The following is a 27,372-nucleotide window of genomic DNA, read 5'->3' as shown; positions in this document are numbered from 1 at the left end:
TGTGCACCTCCGGCTGGTGCAAGCCAGCAGCAGCTTCTCCGAGACGAGGGCTCTCCCCGCCTGTCAGACCTGTGCGACCTTGTGTGATCACTGCGGGGTGTCCTGGATGGAAACCGGGGCCATGCGCCACCAGCCCACCGTTCCTGGAGGTGGGACAGGGGCTGGGCGATGGGCTTTGGGGTTCGTTCGGTTAAGAGCGCACGAGGGCAGGTAACAGGGCGTGTGAGGGCTCAACCAGATCGTGACCAGCCTGCTGAGGCCAGGGTGGCAGATGTGTCTGAAGGGCCAGGTGGCTTCTGTCTGAATCACTCAGTTCTGTTGCTGTGACGCAGGCGCAGCCCTCAGATAAGTGAGCAAGGATCTGGTCCTATAGAACCTTGCTTGTGGGCACAGAAGTGGGAGCTTCGTGTAATTTTCCCCTCGTGAAATGTCATTCTATGGATTTCTCCAACAGTTCGGAAGTGTAAATGCTATTTTTAGCTTGCGGGCTCTATAAAAATAGATAGTAGCTGGATTTGTCCAGGTCTGGGCTTGTAGTTTGCTGGCTCCTGTTCTGAGACACACAAGGAGAAAGGCAAACTTTGGAGAATTAACTTCTGATGCTGACTTTTTTTTCAAAAAGAATTTGGTTTGAGTCTGATAGTTTGAGCTTTAAATTTTTAAATTTTTCAACTTCTGTCTCGTCCGTTTATTCAGTCAACAAGTATTTGAGCACCAACCTAGGTAGTTGCTGGGATGAACTGGGCGAGGAGCCCACCCCTCATCTGGGTTCGTGTCCAGCAAGGGCAGTGAGGCCTGAGCAGGCCTCCGGCTCCGAGCCAGAGGCTGGGGCTCAGTCCTGGTCTCACATCAGCTTTCCTGTCCCCGTGAAGAGGGGTTGAGACAAGGCGACCTCAAAGGCCTCACTTCCCTGCGCACACTGTTCTCCAGACTAATCTTCCAGCAGAATGTGACTGTGAGGCCAGCGACTCGTTTACCCGCCATGACCAGCCTGCCTCCAGGCGCAACAGCGGGCTGTGCGGGTAGGACCAGCTTGTGTACCCCTCACGGGGTGGGGGTGGGGGCGGGGGCGGGGGCGCCTCGGGGGTCAGGGCATCGCTCTGCCATCTACCCTGTCAGGCTGCTGGGGTCTCAAAAAGTCAAGGCGACAGGCCCAGCCCCTCCCTCCTCCCCGTGTGACGTCAGAGGAGGGGTTTCTGGCGTCCTGGCCCAAGCAGGATAACCCGGTGCTCCAATTTCCTGAAGTCGACACCAAAGTCCCCAGATTGCCCGGATTCTTTTTAAACAGAATCGTCCTTAGTGCCTGACTGATCGTCCGTCAGGAGAGGCCAGCACGTTTGCTCTTAGTTTCTAACTACCAAAAGCTGCGGGATGTGAGGAGAAACACTGCAGCAGCTATTTAGAGAACCCCTAGTTCTCTGTAATGTGAGTGATTAAACCCTCCATTTGGTCTGTTTAGAGTCCAAGTCAGATATTCAGCTGTTAACATGTTAATAGATGTTTTGTTCATCATGTGACAGGACGGCCTGCGGAGGACGGTTTACTGCAGGGAGGGCCTTCTCCCCGTGGCCACCTCTGTTTTCCAGACGTCTCTGTTCCAGGAAACATCCCAGCACCTGTTTGTCCGCGGAACAAGGATGGCAAGTCCATTTGGTGACCTTTAAGGAGCACCTGCTGTGTTGGCAGCACGTGACTAGGGAGGGGCGGGGGTCCAGGAGGCACGGGGCCTGATGGAGCTGGTGGTAGAAAGCGGGGGGTCTGGTGCCATCAGGAGCGCCACGCCTGGAGGAGGGAGGAAGCATCCCAGCCACTTGTGCACGCCCCCCACCGCTGACGGTCTGGGCTGCTGGGAAAACCCAAATCAGCATTTTGAAGACGATGTCACGTTTGGAACAGGTGATCCAGTCACGTGGTCCCAGCACGGACGTCACGCTTCCAGTCTTGTCCCTGCCCCCACCCCCGTCCGTGCCAGGCCACCACTTCTGCCAGTTGCTGCTGTGTTTCTGTGTGAACACAAGCCAGTTCGGACCTTCCCCTCCTTCTAACCCAAAGGAAGCCTGCCGTGTGCTCGGTTCTTCAACGGTTACCACAGAGAGTGGCTGTTTTCAAAAAGGCAGCGCAGTCTTCCCTCTGCCCTGACTCCATTCCTGTCAGTGGAACTTGGCCTTTTTCCATTCGCGTTTTGTTACAGCCAAGGCAGTGCATTCCCTGTGTGGGCAGGCGTGTCTGATGCACAGCCTTCCGGACGGGGTCTGGTGAGTCGGGAGCTGTGTCTGTCACTCGCGGGTGTGGCCAGGGCGTCCACGTCCATCTTTCACCTTCCCCAGCAGCTCTGCACCAATGGGAGTGTTGTTTTAATTTGTATTTATCTCCTTATACATAAGGTTGAGTATTCTTTTTAATATTTTGAAAGCTGTTTGTATTTCTTTTCCTGTGAACTATTTTTATTCATGTCCCTTAAACTACAAACTTGTCAGGAAATATTGTGAATGATTTTTAAGAGACCAAAAAAAAAAAAAAAGATTATCGGATGTCCTGTCCAGCTCACCTGTCCAGGTTCTCTGCCTTTTACTGGCTTCGAGCTACTTTGCAATCTGTCAGCTGCAGAAAGCTGACAGTAATACGAGTTGTTCTTGCCCGCAGGAGTGCGGGTTGTCCCCCTGTGGGCAGACCTCTTTCCCTCCGCTGGTAACTTCGCCTCAGAGTTCCTTGTTCTCTGTGTCTGGGGTGTTCTTAGAACCCTCCTCTGCACCAGCTGTGACGCCCCGTCTCCTCCCTGGGGGCGGAGTGTGGGCTTCGGCGCGTGTCTGCGGTGTGTCTGTCTGGGAGTCGTGCTGGCTGTGCCTCTGGCTTTGTCCGCTCCCTCTTGACGGCTGTGACTTCTGGTGAGGGAGATCGGCCCTTTGCGACGCTCTGAGGTGTGTCTTCCCGTCCTGCCCCTCTTCCTCACGCTTGCTTGTTTGCCGTGCTGAGCTCTTGCGAGCGTTTTCATTTTCACGTGGCTGAATTTATCCCCCTTGTGTGGCTCTCGAGACTGCCTGGTTTGGGCACACGTGGCTTTTCTTGCTTAGCCGAGCTTTCCGTCTCTCAGCAGATTTCCGGGGCCTGAGACGAGTGAGGGCCTGAGAGCGTCATTCTGGTGTGTGTGTCGCACCGGGTTCTGGCACTTTCCTTGTCCTACTTAATAGTGCCAGCCCAGAGAAGATTCTGCTTTGACCTCTGATTGTGCATAAAACTATTTGTTTTAAAAAACTCTCATGGGACCATCTCAAGCAGAATTCTTTGGGGAGAAAGGATGTGGGAAGAGAAGTATCGCCAAGTGCAGACGTGTCAGAGCCGAGTCTGAAGGTCACTCCTGGCTTCACTACAGCGTGTCCCACATTCCGAGGCCTGTGGACGTGGTTCCTGGTGAACGGACTGAACAGAAATCACAAGATTTAGTCTGGAAGCAAACAAACGGAGAAGGTATGTGTTGTCTTCCTAGTCCAACAGCAGATACGTGGTTGCTGGAATTACTAAGAAATTGTAAGAATTATAGCTTAATCTTAATCTTTATGATCTTTCTAAAAATGAGCTAGAACAGGGTGGGTTGTCTTTCTGTTGTTGTTGTTAAGCAGAGAATGTACAACTGTTTTGTCTAAACCTCATCTGACCCACTTCTGAGACCTCACTCACTGAAAAGACTTGGTTCGAAGGAGAGCTTGGTCCAAACCAGTTACAGAATCAGTCCGTCCAGGTCACGTGCAGTCTCTCCTGGACAAGAATACTGCGTCTTTGATCTAACCCCTGCCCCTCCTGCTCGTCCTCTGCAGAGTTTCTAGAGCATGGGGAGCATGTCTTCTGCAGGTGGATAAAGGTGAGGGGGCCCTGGGATCCACGCAGTGACCTTTGTCTTCAGGCCTCTCGGCGGGGTTCCTTGTTGCCTGGTCTCTGGATGTCCCCCGGGACTTCCAGCTCAGAGTTTTGAGCAACAGGAACTCAGGGTCTGTTCTCGTGGCGTTTCTCTCTCGTGACTGGTGCCACGTCGGATGTCTCTGGCGTCTGACCACATTTTTTTATTTATTCAATTGCCGATGGGCATTTGGGTTGCTTACATGTTTGGTGACCATGGGTATACAAATACCTCTTCAAGACTCTGCTTTCAATTCTTTTGGGTATATGCCCCAAAGGGGAATTTCTGGGTCATTTGAAAATTCTGTTTTTCACTTTTTTGGGGAACCGCCCTACTGTTTTGCACAGCAGCTGCACCATTTTACGTTCCTACAAACAGTGCACAAGGGTTCCAGTTTTCCCATGTCCTCACCAACATGTTTTCTGTTGTGATGGTAGCCGTTCTGTTGGGTGAAAGGTTGTATCTCAGTTTTGAGATGCATTTCCCCAGCAATTAATGACGTTGAGCATCTTTTCATGTGATTTGGATAGTTGTGCGTCTTCACTGGAGAAGGGCCTGTTCAAGGACTTTGCCCAGTTTTGAATTGGGCTGTCTGGTTTTTTTACCGTCGGGCTTTAGGAGCTCTCTGTGTGTTCTGAATATTAACCCTTTACCAGATACCCGGTTTACAAACATGTTCCCCCTCCTGTGGGTTCTGCTGCCTTTTTACTCTGTAGGTAGTATCTCTCAATGCACAAAATTTAATAATTTTCATGGAGCGAAGTTTTTCTATTTTTTCTTTTGTTGCCTGTGCCTTTGGTGTCATATCCAAGAAATCACTTCCAAATCCAATGTCATGAAGCTTTTTGCCCTGTGTTTTCTTCTAAGGCTTACATTGAGGATCTGATCCATTTTAAGTTAATTTTTGTATATGATTTTGATAACGCTCCAGCTTCATTCTTTTGCAGTGTGGATATCCTTTTCTAGCACCATTTGTTAAAAAAAAAAAAAAAAAAGCTATCCTTTCTGCCTTCAGTGGTCTTGGAACCCTTTTCAAAAATCATTTGAAAGTATATGCTGGAGAATGTTTCTGGGCCCTCTATTCTATTCCTATGCCAGTACCATGTTGTTTTGATTATTGTAACTTTGTAGTAAGTTTTAAAATCCGGAAGTATTCATCCTTCACCTTTAATCCTCTTTTTCAAGATTGTTTTTGCTATCTGGGGTCCCTTAAGATTTAAAAAATTTTAGGATTCATATCTTTGGAATTTGGATAGGTATCGCGTTGGATCTCTAGCTCACTTTGAGCACAGTGAAAACTATAAAGCATTGCTGGAGGAAACTAAACAAAAATGCTTCCTGTGTTCATCGGTCCAAAGGCAGCATTGCTGAGGTGGCGATGCTCTTGTTGCTGGTGGAGTGCTCTGTGTGTGACTGTTAGACCTGGTTGCTTCATTGTGTAGCTCAAGGGCGCCGTTTCCTGACTTAGGTTCCATCTGGTTGCTCTCTCCATGGCTGTGAGTGGGGTGCTGGCGTCTCCAGCTGTCACTGCAGAGCTGTCTATTTCTCCTTTCATTTCTGTCAGTGTTTCTTCCTATACTTTTATGGTCTGTAATTGGGTGCATACGTGTTCATAACTGTTGTATATTCCTGCTGTATTGAACCTTTTACTAATATATAGTGTCCTTTTTTGGTCTCTTGTAACCATTTTCGATTTAAAGTTCTAGAACATGTGCGCAGCTGCCTGCCACATGGCTAGAGGAGTAGCTGTTAGGTGCTAACAGCAGAGGTGGACTGAGATTACATGCAGTTTACCACTCAGACCTTCCCTTCGAAGCTGCAAGCCTTCAGTAGACTTCAGGGATCACGACAGGTACGTTAGGCGGATCCTGTCAGTGCAGTTGTGGTCTAGGTGGGGAGGCAGTTTTATGACGCTTTCTGTTCTGCCATCTTCCTAGAACTCTTTCTTTTAATTTATTGTGCATTCTGGTTACACTTTATTTTTTTAAAGTTTGAGAGATTGATGTTTGGTATACATGCATGTACACGTGTGCATACATGTATATTACATATATACACACATGTGATTCGCATTAAAACGTATTTAAGATGTGAGCTAGACTTTTCTCAGATGCCAGTGTGGCGGTGAATGCTTATCTGTGCATTTCTGTGGAATGATATCCTAAGGAAACTGGTGGCAGTGGTTGCCTCTGATAATGAGAACTAAATGGCTGGGCTGCTCTCAGTGAGTCACCTTTTTAACTGTTTGACTTCTGTATCAGTTTTAAAACTAAAGAAGAGAAAAACAATGAAACAAAAAGCTGGTTCTTTGAAAATTTGATCAGTCAAATCCTTAAGCCTCTAGCCTTTTCCTCTAATTAAGGAAGAAAGTGAGAAGACATAAATTACCAATATCAGAAATAAAAGAGGACCACAGACCTCATGGATCATAAAAGCATAATAAAGGAATACTGTGAACAACTTCATGCCCACAAATTTGATAACCTAGACAAAATGGACCAGTCCTTTGAAAGATACCATCTGCCAGAAGTCACCCAAGAAGAATCAGATGGTCTGAGTTGACCTGTATCTGTTAAAGAATTTGAATCAATAACTAATATCTTTTCAAAATAGAAAGCACCAGGCTCAGACGAGGTCGCTGTTGGATTCTACCAGGTATGTCCAAGGAAGAAGTTACACACATTCTCTATAATATCTCTCAGAGGACAGAAGTGAAAGGAGTACTTCCTAACTCATTCTTCCCAGTACTGGTACGAAGCCTGTGTTCCCCTCGTGCCAAAATCAGACAAAGACTTTATTGGGAAAGAAAACTACAAACCAGTATCTTTCATGAACATCGATGCAAAAATCCTTAAGAAAACCCTAGCAAGTCAAATCTGAAATAGTACAGAAGAACCCTACACCACGGCCAAGCGAGGGTTATCCCACGTAGGCAAGACTGCCTCAGTGCTTAAAAATCAGTGCAATGCATTCCATCAGCAGAACGAAAAAGAAAAAGTCATATCCTGTCGTTAGATGCACAGAAAGCTTACAGCAAAATTCAACATCCATTCATTATAAAAACTCTTAGGAAACTAAGAGCAGAGGATAATTTCTTCAACTTGATAGAGAACACTTAACAAAAACCCTACAGCTAAAATCATGCTTCATGGTGAGAAACTCAAATCTTTGCCACTAAGATTAGGCACATGCAGAGATATCCTCTCTCACCACTCCTTTTCAACACTGTATTGGAAGTCCTTGCTGATGCACTGTGGCAAGAAAAGGAAATAAAAGTATAGATTAGGAAGGAAGACATAAAACTGCTTTGTTCAGAGATGACATAATCATCTATGTAGAAAATCCAAAAGAATCAATGAAACAACTCCTGGATCTAATAAGTGATTATTGCAGGTCTGCAGGATACAAGGTTGACATACAAAAGTCAGTCAGTTTCTTATACACCAGCAATAAACAAGCGGAACTTGAAATTGAAACCACGGTGTCATTTACTGTAGCACACCCCAAACGAAATAGGTTTAGGCCTGAAACACGCAGAAGAGCCATATGAGGGAAACCGCAAAGCGCTGACGGACAAAATCAAAGAAGTGATAAGTGGAAGGACGTTCCATGACACGGGTCGGAAGACAGTGAAGCAGGATGTCAGCTCTTCACACCTCGATCCAAAAAAAGACTCAATCCCAGCAAATGATTTTGTAGATACTGACAAACTGATTCCGAAGTTTCCATGGAGAAGCAAAAGACCCAGAAGAGCCAACGCAGCGTTGAAGGAGGAGAGCAAATTTGGAGGACTGATGCACCGTAACTTCGAGATTTACTATAAAGCATGTGGTGTGGTACTGGCGAAAGAACAGACAGTAGGTCAGTGGAGCAGAATAGGTCCTCGTAGATGTAGCCAAGTGACGTTTTACAAAGGAACGAAAGCAACACAGGGGAGCAAAGACATTCTCTGCAGCCGTGATGCGGAAACAACTGGGCACCCACGTGCAAGAAAGGGATCTAGACACGGACTCCACACTCATCTTTAAAATCAGCTCAAAATGCTCTCACACCAGAGTGTGAAATACAAAACTGTGAGATCCTAAAAGTAACATAGGAGAAGACGTAGACGATACACTTAGGTACAACATTAAAGACATGATCCATGAAAAAAGTAATCGATAAGCTGGACTTCATTAAAACTAAAAGTATCTGCTCCGTGAAAGACTTTGTCAGGAGAATGAGATGACAAGCCACAGACGGGGAGGAAATATTTGCAAAAGACACATCTGGTAAAGGGCTGTTATCCAAAGTATACAAAGATTTTTTAAAAATCAACAATAAGAAAATGAACAATCCAATTAAAAAACAGGCCAGAGAACTGATTAGATGTCCCACCGAAGAAGTCGTACAGATGGCAGTGAAGCACTTAGAAAGGTGCTCCACATCATATGTCATCAGGGAAATGCAAATTAAAACAGCAACGAGGTAACACTACGCACCTTAATGAGAATGGCCAAAATCCAAAGCACTGATAACACGAAATATCAGCGAGAATGCAGGGCAGCAAAACTTCTCATATGTTGCTGGTGGGGATGCAAAATGATGCAGCCACTTTGGAAGACATTTTGGCATTTTCTTACAAAACAAAAAGTACTGTTACCATACAATTCAACAGTCACATTCCTTGGTGTTTATCCAAAGGAAAATTTATGTCCACACAGAAACCTACACACAGATGTTGGTAGCACAGTTGCCGAAACTTTGAATCAACCAAGATGTCCTTCAGTAGGTGAGTGGGTAAATAAACTGAAGTATATCCAGACAATGGACTATTATTCAGGCTAAAGAAATAAGCCATCAAAGCATGAGAATCGTGGAGGAACCTTAAATGCTCCATTGCCGAGTGGAAGAAGCCAGTCAAAAAAAGCTAACTACTGCGTGACTCCACCAATAAGACATTCTGGAAAAGGCAAAACTGTGGAGACAATTAAAAGATTAGTGGCTGCCAGCGGTGGTGGGGAGAGATGCCTGGAAAGAGCACAGAGGACGTTTAGGTTACCCCATCTGTTGGCATACAGTTGTTCACGATAGCTTCATGATCCTTATCAGTTGTAACCTCTCCTCTTTCATTTTTTATTTATTTGAGTATTTTTTTCTTTTTTCTTAATCTCACTGAAGATTTGTAAATTTTATCTTTTCAGAAAACCAGCTCTTGGTTTCATTGATTTTTTTCTATTATTTTTCTTCTTTCTGTTTCATTTATTACTGCTCTGATTTTTGTTATTGCCTTCTTTCTGCTAAATTTGGGCTTTATTATTTTTGTTTTCTAGTTCCTTGAGGTGCAAAGTTAGGTTGTTTATTTGAGATCGTTCTATTTTTTTACTATACACATTTATTGGTATAGAATTTCCTCTCTGAACTGTATTTGCAGCATCCCACAGGTTTTGGTGTTTTGTTTCCATTTTCATTTATTTGGAGATATCTTCTCACTTCTCTTCTGATTTCTTCTTTGACCCACTGGTGATTCTGGAGTGTGTGAATTTCCACATATCTGTAGATATTTCTGCTCTCCTCTGTTGTTGGTGTCTAGTTTCATACTGTTGTGCTTGGAAAAGATAACTTAGCATGATTTCCGTCTTAAATTTGCGAAGACTTGTTTTGGGTCATATCTTATGATCTGTCCTGGGGAATGCTCTGTGTGTAGTTGAGAAAAATGTGTGTTCTGCTTCTGCTGGACGGAATGTCTATAAATGTCTGTTAGTCCAGTTTGGCCTAATGTATGGTTTAAGCTCGATGTCTTCTGGTTGATTTTCTGTCTGGAGTATCTGTCAATTGCCGACTGTGGGGTATTGGATCCCCCTGCTATTACTGTATTGTTTTCTATCTTTTTCCTGCAGATCTGCTGCTATTTGCTTAATATACGCAGGTGCTCTGATGTTGGGAGCATCTATATTTCATAGCTGTTTTTATCCTCCTGATGACTTGACCCCCTTATCATCAAAGTATGGCTTTCTTTGTTTCCTACTGTTGTTTTGGCCTGAAGTCTGTTGTGTCTGGTAGAAGCACCGCGATCCCTGATCTCTTCTGCTTCCCACTTGTGTGCAGTGTCTTTTCCCACCCTTCACTTTGAGTTTATGTGGCTCTTTTAGTCAGCATATAGTCTGGTCTTTTTTTTTTTTTTTTTTTCAATCCAGTCAGCCAGTCTGTAACTTTTGATTGGTGAATTCAATCATTTACTTTTAGCATCATTACTGATACTTAATGCCACCTTGTTAGTTTTTTCTGGTTGTTTTGCATTTCTTTATTATTTATTATTATTATTATTCTTTATTATTCCTTTTCCCTCTGTTTCTCCATACAGAGATCTGTAAATCTGTGATTTTTTTGTGGTAGTGCTCTCTGTCTCCCCTCCCTGCTTGTCATGTGCTCTAGGTTTTTGCTTTGCGGTGACCATGAGCCTTACATAAGACTTCTCATAGATGAAACAGTCCTCTTTAAGCTCACAGCAACATAACTTCGATCACCGACAGAATCTGTGCTTGTTGGCCTCCCCCTGTTCTGTGAGCCGTTACTCACCTCTCTCTATACTGCGCAGGCAGCAGCGAATTGTAGAAGCTGCGGTCGTTCCTAATACCTTCCCTTTGACTCTTACACTGTAGTTAAATGATTAGCATGCCTTCCTATTACAAGTTAGAGTTTTGTGAGTCCGACTATGTGTCTGCCTTACCAAGTGTGTTGTATATTTTCATGTCACAGATTAGTGTCCTTTCATTTCAGCTTGAAGAACTCCTTTCAGCATTTCCTGAAAGGCAGGTCTAGGGTAATGAACTCCCTCTGCCTTTGTTTGTCTAGGAAGATACTTATTTTCCTTCAAATCTGAGGGATAACTTTGCCTGAGTGAGCGTTTTCAGCTGGGGGGCTCCTCCCCCCAGTGCTTTGACTGTGCCATTGCACTCCCTCCTGGCCAGCAGGGTTTCTGCCGAGGAGTTTGCTGATAGACTGATGGGGATCCCTTTGTAGGTTACCATCTTTTTTCCCTTTGGCTTCTCTTGGAAGTATTTCTTCTTTGATTTTTGACAGTTTTTAAATAATGTGTCTTGGAGAGGTCTTTCTACGTGGGGATAATAGGGTGATGTACTAGCTTTGTGAATTTGGATATCCAGCACCTGCCCCCCAGGTTTGAGAAATCCTCAACTATTGTTTCTGTAAATAAACTTTCTGCCCCTTCTCTCTCCCCACCTTCTGGAGCCCTAATTATCCTACCTGTCCTTTCGCTGGAACCCTGTGTATCACAGGGGCTTCTTCACTCTTCCTCTTGGTTCTCCCCTAAGCTGGGCTGTCTCAGAGTCTCTGTCCTCTGACGCTCGCGCTCTGTCTCCATGTGCTCTACTCTGCTGTGTTTTTCATTTCATTCATTGAGTTTTTCAGCTCCAGAATTTCTGCTTGGTTCTGTTTTATGATTTCTATTTCTTTGGTAAATGTCTCGGTTTGAACCAGCATTTTTCTTTTCATGATTTCATGGAATTGTCTTTCTGAGTTTCTTGCAGCTTGTTGCTTTTCTTCAAAACAGCTATTTTGAATTCTTTATCAACTAGATCTCAAAATCCATGCCATTACGTTTGGCTACTGGAGAATTATTACCATCTTTGGATGATGACATGGCTCCTTGATTTTTCGCGTTCCTTGTAGTTTTGTGTTCTGCTGTTGCATTTGTCCCTGAATCTTTGCCAGTTGCCTTCAGCTGGGGTCTTCTGTTTGTGGGTATTGTTACTAACTCTGCCTTTGTCTGGGCACACTTGTTCCGCTCTTCCTTGTTCCCTCTTGTGGTAGACTTTTAAAGCGTTTCTGTCCTTTCTGGTTCCTACAGGCTCACCAGACGGGCTACTGGAAACCACTTCTGTGTTTTCCAGAAGGGGGTGCTACAGCTCTAGTTCCCCATTTCTCCCTCACTCACACGCCCTGACCTGTTCTCTGATCACACTGTCTGCTGCAGCTTTCTCTTGCTGGGCACTCGGCAGCACGCACAAGATGCGGACTGCAGGGTGGGAGGAGGTGTGAGCTTCGCTCTCAGGGCACTGGGATGCCCGGGGACCTGGTCCCAGGAGTGGCACTCCCGGAGGCTCCTGGGTGGACTTCTTGCTGGGTGCAGTTAGCAGGAACTACATTACCCTGCAATGACCTTCAGTATTTTTATCTGCCTCTTTCTTATCTCTTCCCTCTTGTCAGTCATGGAGGTCCTGCGTCAGTACTTGGTGCTCCTGAAGGGAAACGGGTTCTCCAGCTGCTTCCCACACCACTGTGTGGCTAGGGGCTCATTCACTGTTCTCCTGTCTCCTGTGAAAGAGGTCACCACTGCCAGATAGATCCGCTGTACGCAGTGATTCCTGGCTCAGGGGGTCGGGTGGGGGAGGTGTGGCACTGGGAGTCCTCCTGACCGTCTGCACTGCATGCAAACCTTTTCCCTCTCCAGAAGGTTCACTCTGGAATATCCCCTGGGGGAGGCTGGATTTCTGCCATCTCTCTATCTTCTGTGGGTTTCTGCCCAGGTCAGCACTCTCCAGGTTTTTCCCAACCGCGGCCAGAGGGCTGGGCAAGTTCATTGCCCCCTGGGTTCCACAGCCTGTATCAAGGTCTGCCTGACCATTACTGGACGCAGAAGTGGGCAAGACCCCTCACAGGCTCTGGGCACATGGCAGCAACCCCAGAGGCACTTTTGTTCATGGATGGAAGGCCGATTCCTTGTTGAAAAAGGACAAGAGGGGGAAAACCTCACACCGCCATGATGCTGGTGTGTTCCACCATCACTTGTATGTCCGTCTTGGCCTAAAAGTGATTTCCCTCAGTGTTTCCCTTCTCCCGTTCACTGACACGGCTCTCAAGAGAAGTCTCCTTCAGCCTTCACTTCTTCATCATCTGTCGTGTGCACCCAAGCCTTGTCCCCTCAGCCCTGGTGCCAGTTACCCTCATGCTCTCCTGGCATCACCCCATTCCTGCTTCCTTAACCATGTCAGATCTCTCTCCGTGCTTGAAAAAAACTACTCTCCTGTAACCCTTAACCCTACAGACCTCTCTAGCCAAGACTTTTTTCTTTTATAACTCCTTTTCCTGGTTTTAAAAGTTATGTTCATAGTAAAAATATAAACGAGAAAAATCAATCATCCCAAATCGACATTGGGTCCACTGGATTGCCCTTCTTCTCTAGCTGACTCCTGCTCACCTTTCAAGGTTCAGCTTCCATACAGGTTTTTAAGCCTTCCCTAATCTTTCCCCTCCTGTGTATGCTTTCTCTGTATCCTATAGTCCTGTATTCTTCCTTCATTGCACCCACCTCTGGGTTATAACTAAAGTTGCACTGATTTGATTGGCGCCCTCACTAGACTGTAAGCTACAGGAAGACACAGGAAATGTGTCTGTTCTCATTTTCATGCACTCAGCACCTAACATGCTGTGGGAGCTCAAGTGTTTGTTAAATGAATGAAGAAGTTAATGCTCACACTGTGCCTTCTAAATTTACTTAGCTGTCGATACGTTCAGTGACACTGTCCTGCCCCTGGAGGGTAGGGATTGTTTCTTATCACTGCAGGACCTCATTAAGCCACTGACGGTCTTCATGGGGCTGCAGAAGAGGACATGTGATGTCAGGGACCTGGCTCTTGACTCTCAGTAGCTCTGGGTCTCAGCTTTCTCCCCGGTGTGAGGTTATGCAGTTGGACTGGGTCAAAGTTTTCAAACTGCCCTGTGGAGCCACAGGGATCCTTAGGGCCCCTTCCCAGGGCTGCACAATTGAAATGTCAGTTTAGAGCTTGTTGACTTGAAGCTCTCAAATCTCAGACTCTGAAACAGACCAAGAGCCTACCCTCAGAGAGGTCAAATTCTGGCAAAAAAAAAATGATTTTTTTCTTATCAGCTGCTAGGTATCAGCTGGCCCTCTAATACACATGTGATGAATGAGTCCTGACTGCAGGTGGGATGCTGGTGGGGGCAGTTACTTGGACAAAGCTCATCGTCAGGTTGCTCTGTCCAGTGTGGGTGTCATCAGCCACACGTAAGTGAAAAGTCCAAACGGAGATGGGCAGAAAGCAGGAAGCACACACTGGATTTGAAGACTTATTACAAAACAGGAATGTAAAATATCTCTTTAAATATTGAAATAATATTCTCGATATATTAAAGTAGGATATATTATTATAATTAATTTAATTGGTCCCTTTTTAATATGATTTACTACTTACTATGTTTTTATTAGGTAGTATTTAATGGTTTTTATTTAATTTTATCTAACTTATTTGATTTTGTTCTGTTTAGCATTAAATGTTTATTAGATACTTAGTGGTTTAATATTTAATATGGTGACTAGAAAATCTTACATAATGTATATGCTTCTCATATATAGTCACCCAATAGCACTGTTTTTATAGTTTATAATTTAGCGTGGTAGTAATTATTCTTTTGTGATTAACATATCCTATAAGACCTTGCCTCAGGTGTAACCCCTGTCCAGCAGGAGTTTATGAGAAACAGCAGAATCACCAGTTCCATCCGGCCCAGACCTTCCAAGTCAGATCATGCATTTTAAGTAGATCTCGGGCGACCTGTGTGCACATGAACGTTTGAGGCTCTGATCAGGTCACAGTGACAGGACTTTCCTTATCTATCTTATTTTTGCTTCTCTAAATCCCGCTGGATCATGTGGCCTTAACCTGAGGGGCCTGGATCCTTCTGGGGGTGAGAAGTCTACAGGTGGGCCCCAGGAACCTGTCAAACACTTACACTTTATGCGTGTCTATGTGCTTCTCAAGAAAGGGTCTGTTGTTTTTCCTTTGAAAGGATGGCCTCACAGCAACACTTGGGAACTTGTTAGCAATGAAAGTCCTAGGGGTGGGATGCAGCAGGGTCCTAACCAGCTCTCCGGAGGTCCTGACGTCGGACGTGTGCGGGCCACTGGATCAGGGGTGAAGGCAGAGAAGACGTCGCTACTGCGCTGTGGCCTGGTCAGGAGGGCGACACTGGCCTGAGTCGAGGTTGGTTGGCATCACGTGAACTGGTTGGGCAAGTGAGTGACACAGGGTGGGATGATGTACTGAAATTGACAATACTGATGAATTTCAAATGTTTATTGAGTAATTTTGTCTGTATGTTAGCTTAGCATAAGGGTTAAGAAAACAGTCTTTGTAGTTCAAACAAACCTGATTTTTTTGACGACTGGTAAAAGTAAATTCAACTTAAATAACTGTTTAAGTGAACCAGTTATTTTCAGTGAATTATTCAACACACTGGTTTTATATGAACAGTCGCCAGTGGACAGGCCACAGGAAGTGTGCGGTCACTGTGTAAGAGAGTTGTGTTTGGTTTGGTCTAGAGAAATGGACTAAATCAACAGTTTTTTAAAGCCAGTTTTTTTTTTTTTAAATACATTTATTAACCAATGTTAACACATTAAATGAATCTATATATTGCTAGTCAGAGCAGCTTACAAAATGCCAGAATGCATCGTAGCACTGGACAGCCACAATGAGTAATTACAATGTGCAGAGTGGCTAAGCTCAACACGTTGGTATCGCTTTATGATTTGCAGAAAATTTATAATAATGATTCCTAAAACAATCAATTGTAATTTTACCTAAAACTTTTACAAAACCAGGCCACAATCTCTTTTTTTAATTTTGTTTTTTTTTTAACACACAGTTTTCACGCTGTAGTAACTTGGAAATGTGCAACCGTGTCAACGGAGACAAAAAAAGCCAAAGTAACACGAATCTTACTTTCATGCAGCTATCGGTAAATAGTACACACTCTGGAATGATTTTACACCAAAAATATTTCCACAATAACTTGCTCTCATAGGGGTGGATCGAAGTTTTAAAACTTGGAAAACAATCAGAGAAGGTAAGCGTTCTTGGTTACGACATCTCAATCAGACCACGGCACCATGGCAACACTGACTAATCACAGGGCGACAGGGCGGGAGCGGCGAGAACGCCAAGTCCCTGTGTGACTCAGGGAGGGTGTGACATGGGGGCTGCCGCGAAGTCCCTGCAGCCACCAGGCGGCAGCTTGTCGATTGACTTGTGTCACCACCATCTTGCAACAGCATCAGAGCTGGGTGGGTGATTATTTCACAGAAGACCTAGTTACATTTTATCTTTAGAGTGACCCTGACAAACCTGGAGAAAACTTTTTAAAAGGTTTTTCTCCTGATTCTTTCACTTCCACTGTGTGTAATTGCTTTAATAAATATCAAAGGTCTAAATAAATATTTACAAATTATTTCTCTAACCTTAAAAAATAACTAAATGATAAATGGGAATTTGACTTGGTCTAAGGTCAGTCTTTGAAAAAACATAAATTGTGAGTTTTCTTTTAAAAAAAGTAATTTAAGTTTTCCTGGCTGTATTTTATATATCTATGTATAAAAAAAATCATTATTCAACTATCGATCCATTCCTATTGGTAATGCTTCTTAATCCAGACATTCCGCAAAATACAGACTTTTTACAAATCACGGCATCTTTAATACAAGAAAATTAACATGCATTATTCTTCATTCTGTGTACAGTGATGGAGTCCATTAGTAGGCAATGAGCCATTACTACAAACAACGGCTTCTGTGAAACTTAAGTGCTTTCTTTCCTCTTAGTATTAACTTACAATATGCGAGGTGACACCAGATAACAGGCGATCAGACGACACTCGGGGAGGGAAGGGGAGCACTGAAGAAATTTGTTTGCCTCATCGATAATTTCACGTATTGATAAAGGTGGCTTTTGGCTTTTTTATTTTTGTTGTTTATTCTGTTACAAGCACTCATGTTAGGACAAAGATGAAATGTGCAAACTTTAAAATTTAAATATTTTTTCTCTAAGATCCAGCTCAGTAAAAGATTACCCCAGTTCCCTGCAATTTAAAACTACAAGATCAAAGCTAATAATTTGTTATAAAAGTTATATATTGAAAAGAAATAATGAAAAACACAATTGGGAAATATTTCAGAAAAAATATGCAGGACTAGCACCTGCTGTGTCAACCCTGTTCCCTAAATTCAATCACATACCCACTGGCATAACCAACAGATAATGCCTTTAAACAGTAACGTAAGCTGAACAAAACCAGCTCAACAAGGTTAAGAAATAAATTTCACATCAAGGTAGTATGTTTTACTTCTGAAACAGTTCTGTAGTTCTTACATTCAGATCTATTTTAAATGTTTCTTTGTTAAACTCACTCGTATTCACCTGTTGTTTTTTTAAAGATCTGTTGTTTAAAGGTTAAAATCTCTGTAAAACCTAAAAATGTTTTAAAATTTGCTGAAAATGCAACAAACTCTCAATTAAAATTTATTTAAAATAATACCCTCCACTGATGTTACTTTTACCCCCTGAAAAACTCCAGAGGAGCATTAACAAAAGATTTAAACTACTGTGCAAAATTTCTTCACGAAAAGTGTTTAAAGGCTGGTGCAAAATGGGAAGCAAATTCTAAACAATTTTGGCTTCTTGGAAACAAAAACCGCTGTGTCTGAGAAGAATAACCGTCAGTGATTCTCCAGGAAGAACCAGCCTTCATCTTTTCCGGCGACAGGTGCGCTTGTGTTCCGCGTGCCAGTGCTCCTGCTGGCACTTGATGGAGCAGTAGGACGTGTTCCAGCAGCAGTGGTACATGGCCTCCTCCTCACAGTTGTAGCACTGCAGACGAGAAACCGTGACCCGCGTTAGATGGGAGGAAACGCACAGGAAACTGGCTACAATCGTGGACTTTGGATGTTGTGTGTTTACAGATCTTTCTGGCTTAACCTTCAATTCATATCGCCAAGACACCAGAGTACGGATGGCAGGAATCAGCACACAGCCATTGGTGAGCAAACGTGGTACCACATCAACTTTTTTCATCTCTACTGGGTCATTCCCATCAGCACACACAAGTAACTTCTATTTTATTAAAATAGAGAAGATGGCAGAGCAGGAAGCACCAGGAATCTGTCTTCCCACCTGGACAACAACTCTATTGTAGAATCTGTCTGAAATAACTATTTTGGAACTCTGAAGTCTATTGAAGGCTTGCAACTTTCAGCAGGAGGCTTGAACAGTAAATTATGGTTAATTTTGGTCAGTTCCAGCTCTGAGGACAGGGACAGCCACCCATCCTCACGCTTAGCCCCAGGCTCCTGCGTGGTGCAACGCGCCCGGTGGGCAGCAAGGATTCTGTCCTGCTGCCGGCTGCTTCTGACCACACGCAGGGGCAGCCACTGCTGTTGCACCTCCCTCACGGCCCGCAAGCCCCTCCTCCTCCAGCCAAAGTGATGTCCAGAAGAGTTAAAGGCCCAGGGCCCTTCTAGGGCCCCTTCTGCAAGCCAGACATTCAAAACCAACTGCATATATGGGGAAAATTAGGAAGTGAAATGTATATGCCCAAGGAAAGACTCAGAGAAGACCTAAGACGGCATTTAATTTACACCGTAAAGAAAAATAAAAGAGCAAACTAGGCAAAGGGGGAGAAAATGAGCTGTAGTAACCCTGTTACTAGAATCAAACGTCCAGTGTTCAACATCAAAAACATCACAAGGCACACAGAGGCAGGAAGGCATGACCATTCAAAGGAAAAAAAATCAGCAGAATCTGTCCATGAAAAAGACATCCTGGCAGATATACTAGATGAAGACTTTTAAACAACTATTGAAGAAGCTCAAAGAAATAAAGGATGATGTGGAGAGAGTCAAGAAAACAATGTTATGAACAAAATGGAAATACCAGTAAGAAGCAGAAACAAAAAGAAAACCTGTTAACTGAGGTGAAAAACTGCAGGGACTCAAAGGCAGGTTTGAGCAGGCACAAGACAGGACAATGAAATTCAACACGTCAGGGAAAAGACTGAAGAAAAGCCAACAGCTAAAGGGACCTGTGCGACACCATCCCAAGGACCAAGCTGTGCCCCGAGGGAGCCCCGGCAGGAGACGCGAGCAAAGAGTAGCGAGAACACTACGACCATAAACACTCAAGAGGCTCAAAAAACTCCGAGCACGATAAACTCTGAGAGCCCCCCCCCCCCAGACGTGCTGTCTACAAACCACCGGGACTCATGGGAGCGGCCACGCACACCACGCACACCACGCACACAGGACCGTCAGTAACCATCAGCACGTGTCAGAGACTCTGGGGCAGACGTCAGAGGGCCCATACAGCCGAAGTGCTAAAAGGAAAAGGAAACTCTCGGCCTTGGAGAATCAAAAGTGAGGAAGAAAACTTTAAAATCCCAGATAAACAAAGCTGCGGGACCACTGGACCTGCCACAGAGGAAGTGCTCGAGGCGGTCCTGCAGGGGAGGCGGAGGCGGAGCTGGAAGGAGCTCGGTCAAGGCGCGCACGTGGGCAGTTACAGAGCCGGTGTCAAGCCAACAACGGCTCGTAACTGCACGTTCAGTTTCTTGCATGATTTAAGAAACTAACAGATTTAAAGGAAAAAGTCGTTACTAGCTTTTATACTATTACTGTAAAGTAGCTTGTAACCCCAAATCTTTTTTTCTACACAGAAAGTAATTTTTAATTTATGTTTTTGGGTACACAGTGAATGACGACGTAATTTCAAGGCATCACCAGTAAAGGAGCAGAGATTTTATGTGTTGCTGACGTTAAACGGCTATAAATTCAAATTAGTCTCATAAATTTAGGATGTTAAATATAGTCCCCATGGTAACCACAAAGAAAAAAGCAATAGAATATAAACAAAAGGAAAGGAAGTTAAACATTTCACTACCAAAAAGTCAACTAAACACAAAAGAAGACTAGAACGTATGAGATGAGGGACAAAAATGGTGTAGGGCGTGTGGAGAACAAAAACCACAACGACAGCAGTCAGTCCCCTGGCCAGTAACTACTGCGAACTTACAGACTAAACTCTCCAGCCAAAGACACAGACTGACAGACTGGATAAAAATACACACATCGAGGACATGCTGTCTAACAGAGGGGGGACACATGTGAATCTGGACTGTCTGGACACGGGGAGGAAAAGGTAAGAGGGTAAAAGCTGAGGTTTCAAGCTGAGCTGGCACAAGAGTGATGGGATCAAAAAGACACCGCAGCGAGGATGCACAGGCAAGGAGGGTGAGGCCGTGCTGGATGTGAGCCCTCAGAATGGGTCTGTTCAGACAGGTGAGTTCTGCAGACAGTTCTGCAGACAGGCCTACACAGACCTAGACCTGACGGCTGATGGTAAGAGTCCTGGGCGTGGGACCCGGGGAAACAGCCTACGTTTCGTACCTAAAATTCTACCCTCTAAGTGCACGTGCTGTGCTTTCTTATCTACTGAAATTACTTTTATATTTCTTGTGATCCTCTGTCAACAACTGCAGCTTCAGTGAAGTTACTATTTACAAAGTGTGGATGGCATGTTTTAATTCTGGAAATAACTGGAATGAGTCAGATCTGGGTTTGGATCTGGGCTTGCGTTAACTGGTCATGTGAGTTTAGACCAAGCTTATGTAACTTCTTAGTTTCCTTATTTTTCAATAACACTTTGGGCAGCACTATCCTGTTACTTACGCGTTCGCTTTGTATTTCTTCCTTTCTTTGTGGATGTATTTAAAGGGTGTGTCTTTCTTCCTATGTTCCTCTTGGCTGTATGCCACCTTAACATCTATCTTTTTGGCATCTGACATAGCTACACACACTCTGTCCTTCAGTACCGTGCTATTTCTTACAATACTGCAAGGTTTAATTATAATACAAGAATAATTCTAAATCTGTCACTAGTCTACTAGAAATTAGAGTAGAAGTAGCTTAGGAGGGTGAGTCCCAGCTCTGCCAAGTCGGTTTCTAGTCACTCTGTTTAATCTCATTAGCCTCAAATTCCTCATCTAAAAAACCGGGATATAAATCAAGCAGTATAGTTTGGCTTTAAAACAGATACCAAGATCAATGGAACAGAATAGAGAGCCCAGAAATACACCCACACGGATATGGTCAATGACTTCATGACAAAGGAGCCAAGAATATGCAGTGGGGAAAGGGCAGTCTCTCCAGTGACTGACACTGGGAAAACCTGGGCAGTGACATGCAAAGGAGTGAAGCGGGACCACTGTCTTACACCACAGGCAAAATCAACTCAAAGTAGATTACAGACCTGAGACTCTCAAACGCCTAGAAGAAAACAGTAGATGAGCTCCTAGACACTGGTCTTGGCAATGATGTTCTTTCTATTTGACACCAAACGCAAAGGCCACAAAAGTAAAAGTAAACAAGTGGAATTACATCAAACTAAAAAGCTTTTGCACAGCAAAGAAAACCATCAACAAAATAAAAAGACAACCTACGAATGGGAAAAAATATTTGCAAACCACACATCCAGTAAGGAGTTAATACCAAAATACATAACGAACTCACACAACTCGAGAAAAAAACCCAAACAACACAATTAAAAATAAGTAAGTGGGTGGGGGGCAGGATAGATTAGGCGCATAGGGTTAACACGCACACGCTACTGTATCGAAGACAGATAAACAAGAAGGGTTTACTGTAGAGCACAGGGAACTATACTCAGTATCTTGTAATAACCTATAATGAAGAATACACACACACACACACACACACACATATAACCGAATCACTTTTTTGTGCAACTGAAACTAACACAGTATTGTAAATCAACTATACTTCAACAAAATTTTTTAAAAACAGGCAAAGGACCTAAATATTTTTCCAAAGAATGTCAACAGACACACATGAATGGCTCAACACCACTAACAATCAGGGAAACGCACACCAAAATCCCAACGAGACACCTCACACCTGTCAGAATGAACATCATCAAAGACAAGTGTCGGCGAGGATGTGAAGGGAACGAAGCCTCCTACACTGTTGATGGGAATGTAAATTTGTGCAGCCACTATGGAAACCAGTGTGGAGATTCCTCAAAAAATTAAAATTACAACACCCATGTACGATCCAGCAATTCCACTTCTGGGTATTTTCCCAAAGGAAATGGGAACAGGGACCCTCCTGTTCACTGCAGCATATTTACAACAGCCAAGACAAGCAAACACAACCTGAGTGTCCATCAGTGGATGAATGGATTAAGATGTGGCGTGTCTGTGTGTGTACGTGTATTCATTACTACACACACACACACACACACACACACACACACGATGGACGGTTATTCAGTCACGCGGTGGAAGGAAATCCTGCCGTGTGTGACACCATGGATGGACCCTGAGGAATCATGCTGGGTGAGGCAGGTCAGAGAAAGACCAAAACCACATGGTATCATTTATGTGTGGAATCAAACAGACACGTATAATAATACCAACTTCAGCTATTTCACAAATGGAAAGAAAGACGTTACAAAAAGCAGTGTAATTATCACAGCCCCCTCTTCCCATTTCCTTGATTCGTTGGTAAATTTACGGCCACTTCTTAAGTCCAGCTGTTACGATTCCTCTTACCTTTGCGGGACGCAGAATTACAGACTTGGTGTCAGGGCGCTGCTGGTTACCACCTCGAGAACACATTAATTCCCATCCAGCGATATTTATATTTCATTACTCATCTGTTTCTCCTTCTAAGTTTTCTTCTTCTAAATTATATCTAAGTTTCTCTTTCCTCCTTGTCAAATCTTTATCACAATCTTTATGTTTACTTCCCTCACAAAACATTTACTTCACATGTATTTAAAGACATTTCAGAATGTAGTCTGGATCAAATGAAGACTCACAAAAGTTCACACAGTAATTCATTAAAATTAAAACCAAGTTAAGAGCTTTGGGGAAGAAAACTTTTTTCCCCGCCAATTAACTGAGATGTGTGGAGAATGTCTGCTCAGAAGCTGCTAAAACAGGTAGGAGACAAGAGTCACAAACAGAATGTAATAAAAAACGAACTATTTGTCAGTGTTTAAGTGAAGTTAAAGACCAGTAAGATGTTACTGCTATGAAGTAAAAGTAATTGATTTCTTTAATAGAATCTAATGCATAAATGTTAAACGCAGTAAAATCTAAAAAACGCTTAATTTGCTATTACGATACTTAACGTTTACGATTTTACAAGTTAGATATCACCACCAGGAGTTACTAGCAGAAGTCAGGGCCAAACCAGCTTTTCCAAATAAAACACTTGCGTAGAAGGGAAGACACGAATCAGTGGTACTAATGTGTGTTCTGTCCTGAAGTATCAGCACCTTAATTTAACAAAATAATCCCGAGCGATACTTGTCATGTGGGACCTGGAGATGAGAGATTACAGGGCCTTCGATAAAATTTTTAAAAGTTAGTGACAGTTGACAATTTCACATTAGATCTTATTTCAGGAATAATTTCTGCACATGCCATATATATCTTTCTGAATTAATTTTCATCATACCCATGTTATTGTTTCAGAAATCAGATTCTAAGAAAACAGTGTTACTTACCCACTGCTTCTTCTTGGTCTGAGAAATCAGCTGTTTGTGCTGTGTTGCCAGCTTCTTGATTTCTTCCACAAATTCTTCTTTACACTTTTCCTTTACTTGCTTACATTTTCTGTCCATCTCACCCTGCATATTGGCTACAGCTTTATTTACAGCTTGTCTTTTTTCTTCTTCCATTTCGGAACGCAGCTGAAATGAAAAAAAAAATAACCCACAATGTCAGCTCATAATTTACACAGAACACCAAGCAAAAGCCTTCATACACAGTTTCTACCTGAACGGTAGAAATCTCTTCCCTCCATTTCATTAAGGGCTATAAAAATAGGTGAGCAAAGTACGGCTACTGATGAAAACAGAGACACTTTATTGCCTGTCTGGTTTTAGAGAGCTGGAGGCCCTCCCACTCATCAGGCCGGCACACGCGGTGGCGCTGGCCGCGGGGCTGCATTACCTTCTCCAGGGCCTCTCGTACAACACGTTCCGTTTCCCGCTTGTGATCAGACTTCATTCGGTCTTTAAAGTCATTGAAAATTTTGGTGTATTTGTCGTGGCACGTGCTCTGACACACTCCGTCACTGGTGGTCTGCGTGCTTCGATGCAGCATTCTTGGTGAAGAGGCACTTAACTTCTTGGTCTGGGTTGACACGGAAACTTTTTCGATGGGCTGAGGCATCGTGGGGATTTCCTGGCTGGAACTTACTGCTTCCGTTTCAGGCTCTGGTTCCTGAAGGGTAAAGAAAGTGCCACAGAATTTCCTAGTTCAAGAGCAAGCTCTGCGAGGAGAAGGATGGACTGATACACGTAGACAGCCACGCAGCAAACTGCTGTTCACAAACCATGTTAGAGAATGGAAAATTGTTCTGTGTGTTTTACAATTAAAAATAAATTAAAAAAACTTTTAAACATGCAGCTATTAGGTATAATAATTCTAAACAGGAACTTCATTTACAATTTCATTACATACTAATACTGTGGTTTTTTCTTTTAATATAGACCAGAGGAGAAAACTTATCATATGAAATCACCATCAACTTACCGTCACTTCTTTGGAGGAGAGTCATTAACAAACGCCCTAAACCCCTTCTCGCCGAGTGTGTGTCTGGACCACAAATTCACACCTGCTTTAAAATATGCAGGGACTACACAGTTTTAAAAGGCTGAGCTTAGCCATAGTTTCTTTCAGTTTTTAAATGCTGGCCTCATTGGTTTATTGGATAAAGACTTTATTTTTTAATAATGCTATGAGAAAATATCAAGAGTTGGAGGAAACGCGGCCAAGCGTCCTCCCCTTTAGCCAGACGAGGTCCGTGCTGCTTCGCGGATAAGGAGACCCCTCCCCCCACGCGTGTTACTCTGGTGATGTGACAGTGGGGGCGCTGCGCCCAGCTTGGTTGCTATTGTTCGACCAATGGCAACGCGCTTCGAAAGCACCTGTCAGGAGCACTGCCTTGACCACAGCTGTGAAAACACTTCCTGGTCAACTGCCACCTGGACGCGTCAAGGCGGCCGACTCACTTCTTTTTTGGGCTCCACACTCTGATTACGCCGTCCTTTCTTTGCTCTCGGTTCTTGAGTGACCTTCAGCTGTGGGCATGACAAAGGTGACAGCACGTTACTCCAGACCCTATGAAACACTGCTTCACCCCCGCGTGAGGAGCGAGCACTGTGCCCTCTGCATTAGCTCCTTCAAGACCGCGTGCTTGGCCTTCACGGGATGAGTCCTCAGGCCGAGGGCTAGAGAGAGCGAACGAGCCGGCAGGGTCGGGGTCAGGGTCGGGGGAGGCTCGTCTGTTTACTGGAGCTGGTTTGGTCTCTTTCGCAGAGCACTTCACAAATGTTACGTGAAAGGAAGAATAAAGCAAGGCGCGTGTGCTGACGCGGGCTCCTGCAGGACAGCGCCTGACAGGTGGTTTGCAGGGCACCACTCACCTGCTCGTTACTGGTGGAGGAGATACTGGACTCCGCCTCCTCCTCCCCTCGGTCCTCGTTCTTGGACTTCCAGAACCTCCCTTCACGGAGGAAACGCTGGTGCAGCTCCAGCTCGTCACAAGCCTTCTTCCAGCCCATGCTGCGCTTCACATGCAGCCGGTGAACGTTGACCGTGATGTCCTGTATGTTTTCAGAAGGAATCCAGGCCCTGTGAGCAGCGTTGAAAGGGGTAGTTAGAAACTTCCAAAATGGTAGAAACCCTACCTATTGTAAAGTACAACTTGTGGTCTGAATAAAAACTTACCAAGTAGAAAAGAGGTGAGGTGACTTTTGTTTTTCACGCATCAAAGCAAAGTTCTCAGAATTGGAGTAATTCACAAGTCCTTTAAAAAGTGTTTCATCTCTCTTATTGTTTTGAACACTGTCAGCTATTCAAAATCTAGCTATTTGCATGTTAGAACCACAGAATCATTAGAAAATGCCCAGAAATTTTCATGAGACCCTTATATGTAAAACAAGGGCCCCTGACCACCACGCAGTGAGTGTGTTTACATTACAGCCCTGTTCATCTGACGAGCAGCGGTTAATGAATGGAAACGTGTTTGTTCCATTCAGTGATCAAGCAGGAGCACACGGTTGATCTAAAACCGTATTTGGTTCTACAGGGGAGAAGCCAGAATTTCAAGAGAATTCTCCTGGGTGCTAATCACCTGACTGCCTTAGGTTAGCATCCAGCTGGAAAGGCTGCACCAACCAGACTGAGGCTGACCGTGTGCCTGTTGTTCGACCAATGGCAATGCAAAGCACAACAGTGCAGGGGACCTATGACTTTTCCTGCCTCACGTGATAGCTGGAGGAGACGTTGCCGTGTCCAGGTGGCAGCCGATGGGATTACGTAAGCTATGAATTAGTAGCTGGAACCTAGTGATGGCACTCGCTGTGCCTAATTATTAGGCTGGCATTTCCACGAATACGGCCACTGCGCAACCAAGACCCAGTGATAAGACAGTGCAGCGTACAGTCGGTGAATCCGGAGAGGAAGCAGGTTTCATTTGGTTGTGAGTGGTCACAAGGTTTCATTCGGGCTTGGTTTTGATGGGACCTTATGAGGGGAGGACTTCCAACAGAAGGAAAGTCACAGGTGAGACAGGAGCTGTGAGGATGCATGAGCCACAGTGAGTGAGACATTTCCTGGAGCAGAGGATACAAGCTGGGGTGCAGCTCTAAGAATGCACAGATTTACGTCTCAGTCTTCTGCTTAGATGTACACGATATCCGAGTCCTCACTCTTGGCCTGTAACTACGGGGTTTCAGAAGTACTAGGTCTATGACTGTTCTGAAGGAATCTCAGAGACCCTGGCACGTAAGCCTAAGCCATAATGTCGACTTCTAACTTGCTTGTACAAACTAAGCCAGTCTGCTCCAGAATTTAAAAGCACAAGTTAAATATATAATAACCTAGTTGTATGTAATGATAGATGAAATGTTAAGTTTTAACTGCCATGTGAATATTTATAAATATTACATCAACGTGTCTCACCTGACAGTGCTTTACTAGAGACCAAAGTAAACGCACTTGGAAAGAGTGCAGATGAAATTCTGCCTGTGGAAGAGTTCCTTGCCATTAAACCTTGTATTTATATTTACTCTTCCAGTCAACAAACATTTACTGAGCGCTATTAGGTATCAGTCAATCAATAAAAGTATTAAAGCACTTTTTAAATGCAGTGTGTTTTGAGAGAGATTTCAGTTATAAACACTGCTGACTATGTGGAACAAACTTGTGACTCAGGAGAATATTTTTTCCTCATCTATTTACCACTTGGATATGGTAAAAATTGATTCGCATCTGTTCTCAGCATGAGACTTAATTAAGTCTCAGGCAATTCATAAATACATTCCTGTTCTCTTTTAATCATTTCTGTTACCATAGATAATCAGATTTCAGTTTGAAGGAGTAACACTGGGTATGAAATCTGAGATCCACACACAAAAAACAAAAACCACCTGACAGTCTGGAGTAACCCTAACAAACAGAGGCAGAATCGAATCTGGCCGCCCACCCACCCGTCAGCCCAGAGCGCTCTGCAACATGCAGGACAGAAGCGGCTCAGCGAGCTGGAGGCCAAGGAGCCCACAGTGCGCCCCTGCTCTCCTGCCTGTGCAGTGCGCTGG

At 44.1% G+C, this 27,372-nt stretch overlaps 1 protein-coding gene and 1 long non-coding RNA gene across 17 annotated transcripts in view; one reads left to right on the top strand and one right to left on the bottom strand.

The window, feature by feature from the left end:
- Positions 1-1,505: 1,505 nt before the first annotated feature.
- LOC116661557 lies at positions 1,506-25,507 on the top strand. 3 transcript variants are annotated; one of them, XR_004317491.1, is made up of 5 exons: positions 1,506-2,255; positions 3,092-3,465; positions 13,782-13,919; positions 14,702-14,895; positions 24,262-25,507. It is a non-coding gene; the product is annotated as an uncharacterized LOC116661557 (long non-coding RNA). The 3 variants fall into 3 exon arrangements; XR_004317489.1 differs by lacking the exons at positions 13,782-13,919; positions 14,702-14,895; XR_004317490.1 differs by lacking the exons at positions 14,702-14,895; positions 24,262-25,507 and having other exon boundaries at positions 13,782-14,171.
- Positions 15,269-27,372, bottom strand: part of ZMYND11 (zinc finger MYND-type containing 11) — an 87,602-nt gene continuing 75,498 nt past the window's right edge. For all 14 annotated transcript variants that reach the window (XM_032473893.1, XM_032473900.1, XM_032473895.1 and 11 more), the window contains 5 exons: positions 25,198-25,405; positions 24,784-24,852; positions 23,720-23,992; positions 23,272-23,457; positions 15,269-17,556 (listed from right to left, as the gene is read on the bottom strand). In XM_032473893.1, the coding sequence (XP_032329784.1) occupies positions 17,434-17,556; positions 23,272-23,457; positions 23,720-23,992; positions 24,784-24,852; positions 25,198-25,405 (859 nt within the window). In that variant the 3' untranslated portion in view covers positions 15,269-17,433. The remainder of the gene's footprint in view (positions 17,557-23,271; positions 23,458-23,719; positions 23,993-24,783; positions 24,853-25,197; positions 25,406-27,372) is intronic.

This window comes from Camelus ferus, chromosome 35 (assembly GCF_009834535.1).
Source record: "Camelus ferus isolate YT-003-E chromosome 35, BCGSAC_Cfer_1.0, whole genome shotgun sequence".
Lineage (NCBI taxonomy): Eukaryota > Metazoa > Chordata > Mammalia > Artiodactyla > Camelidae > Camelus > Camelus ferus.
This window is presented reverse-complemented; position numbering and strand designations above follow the sequence as displayed.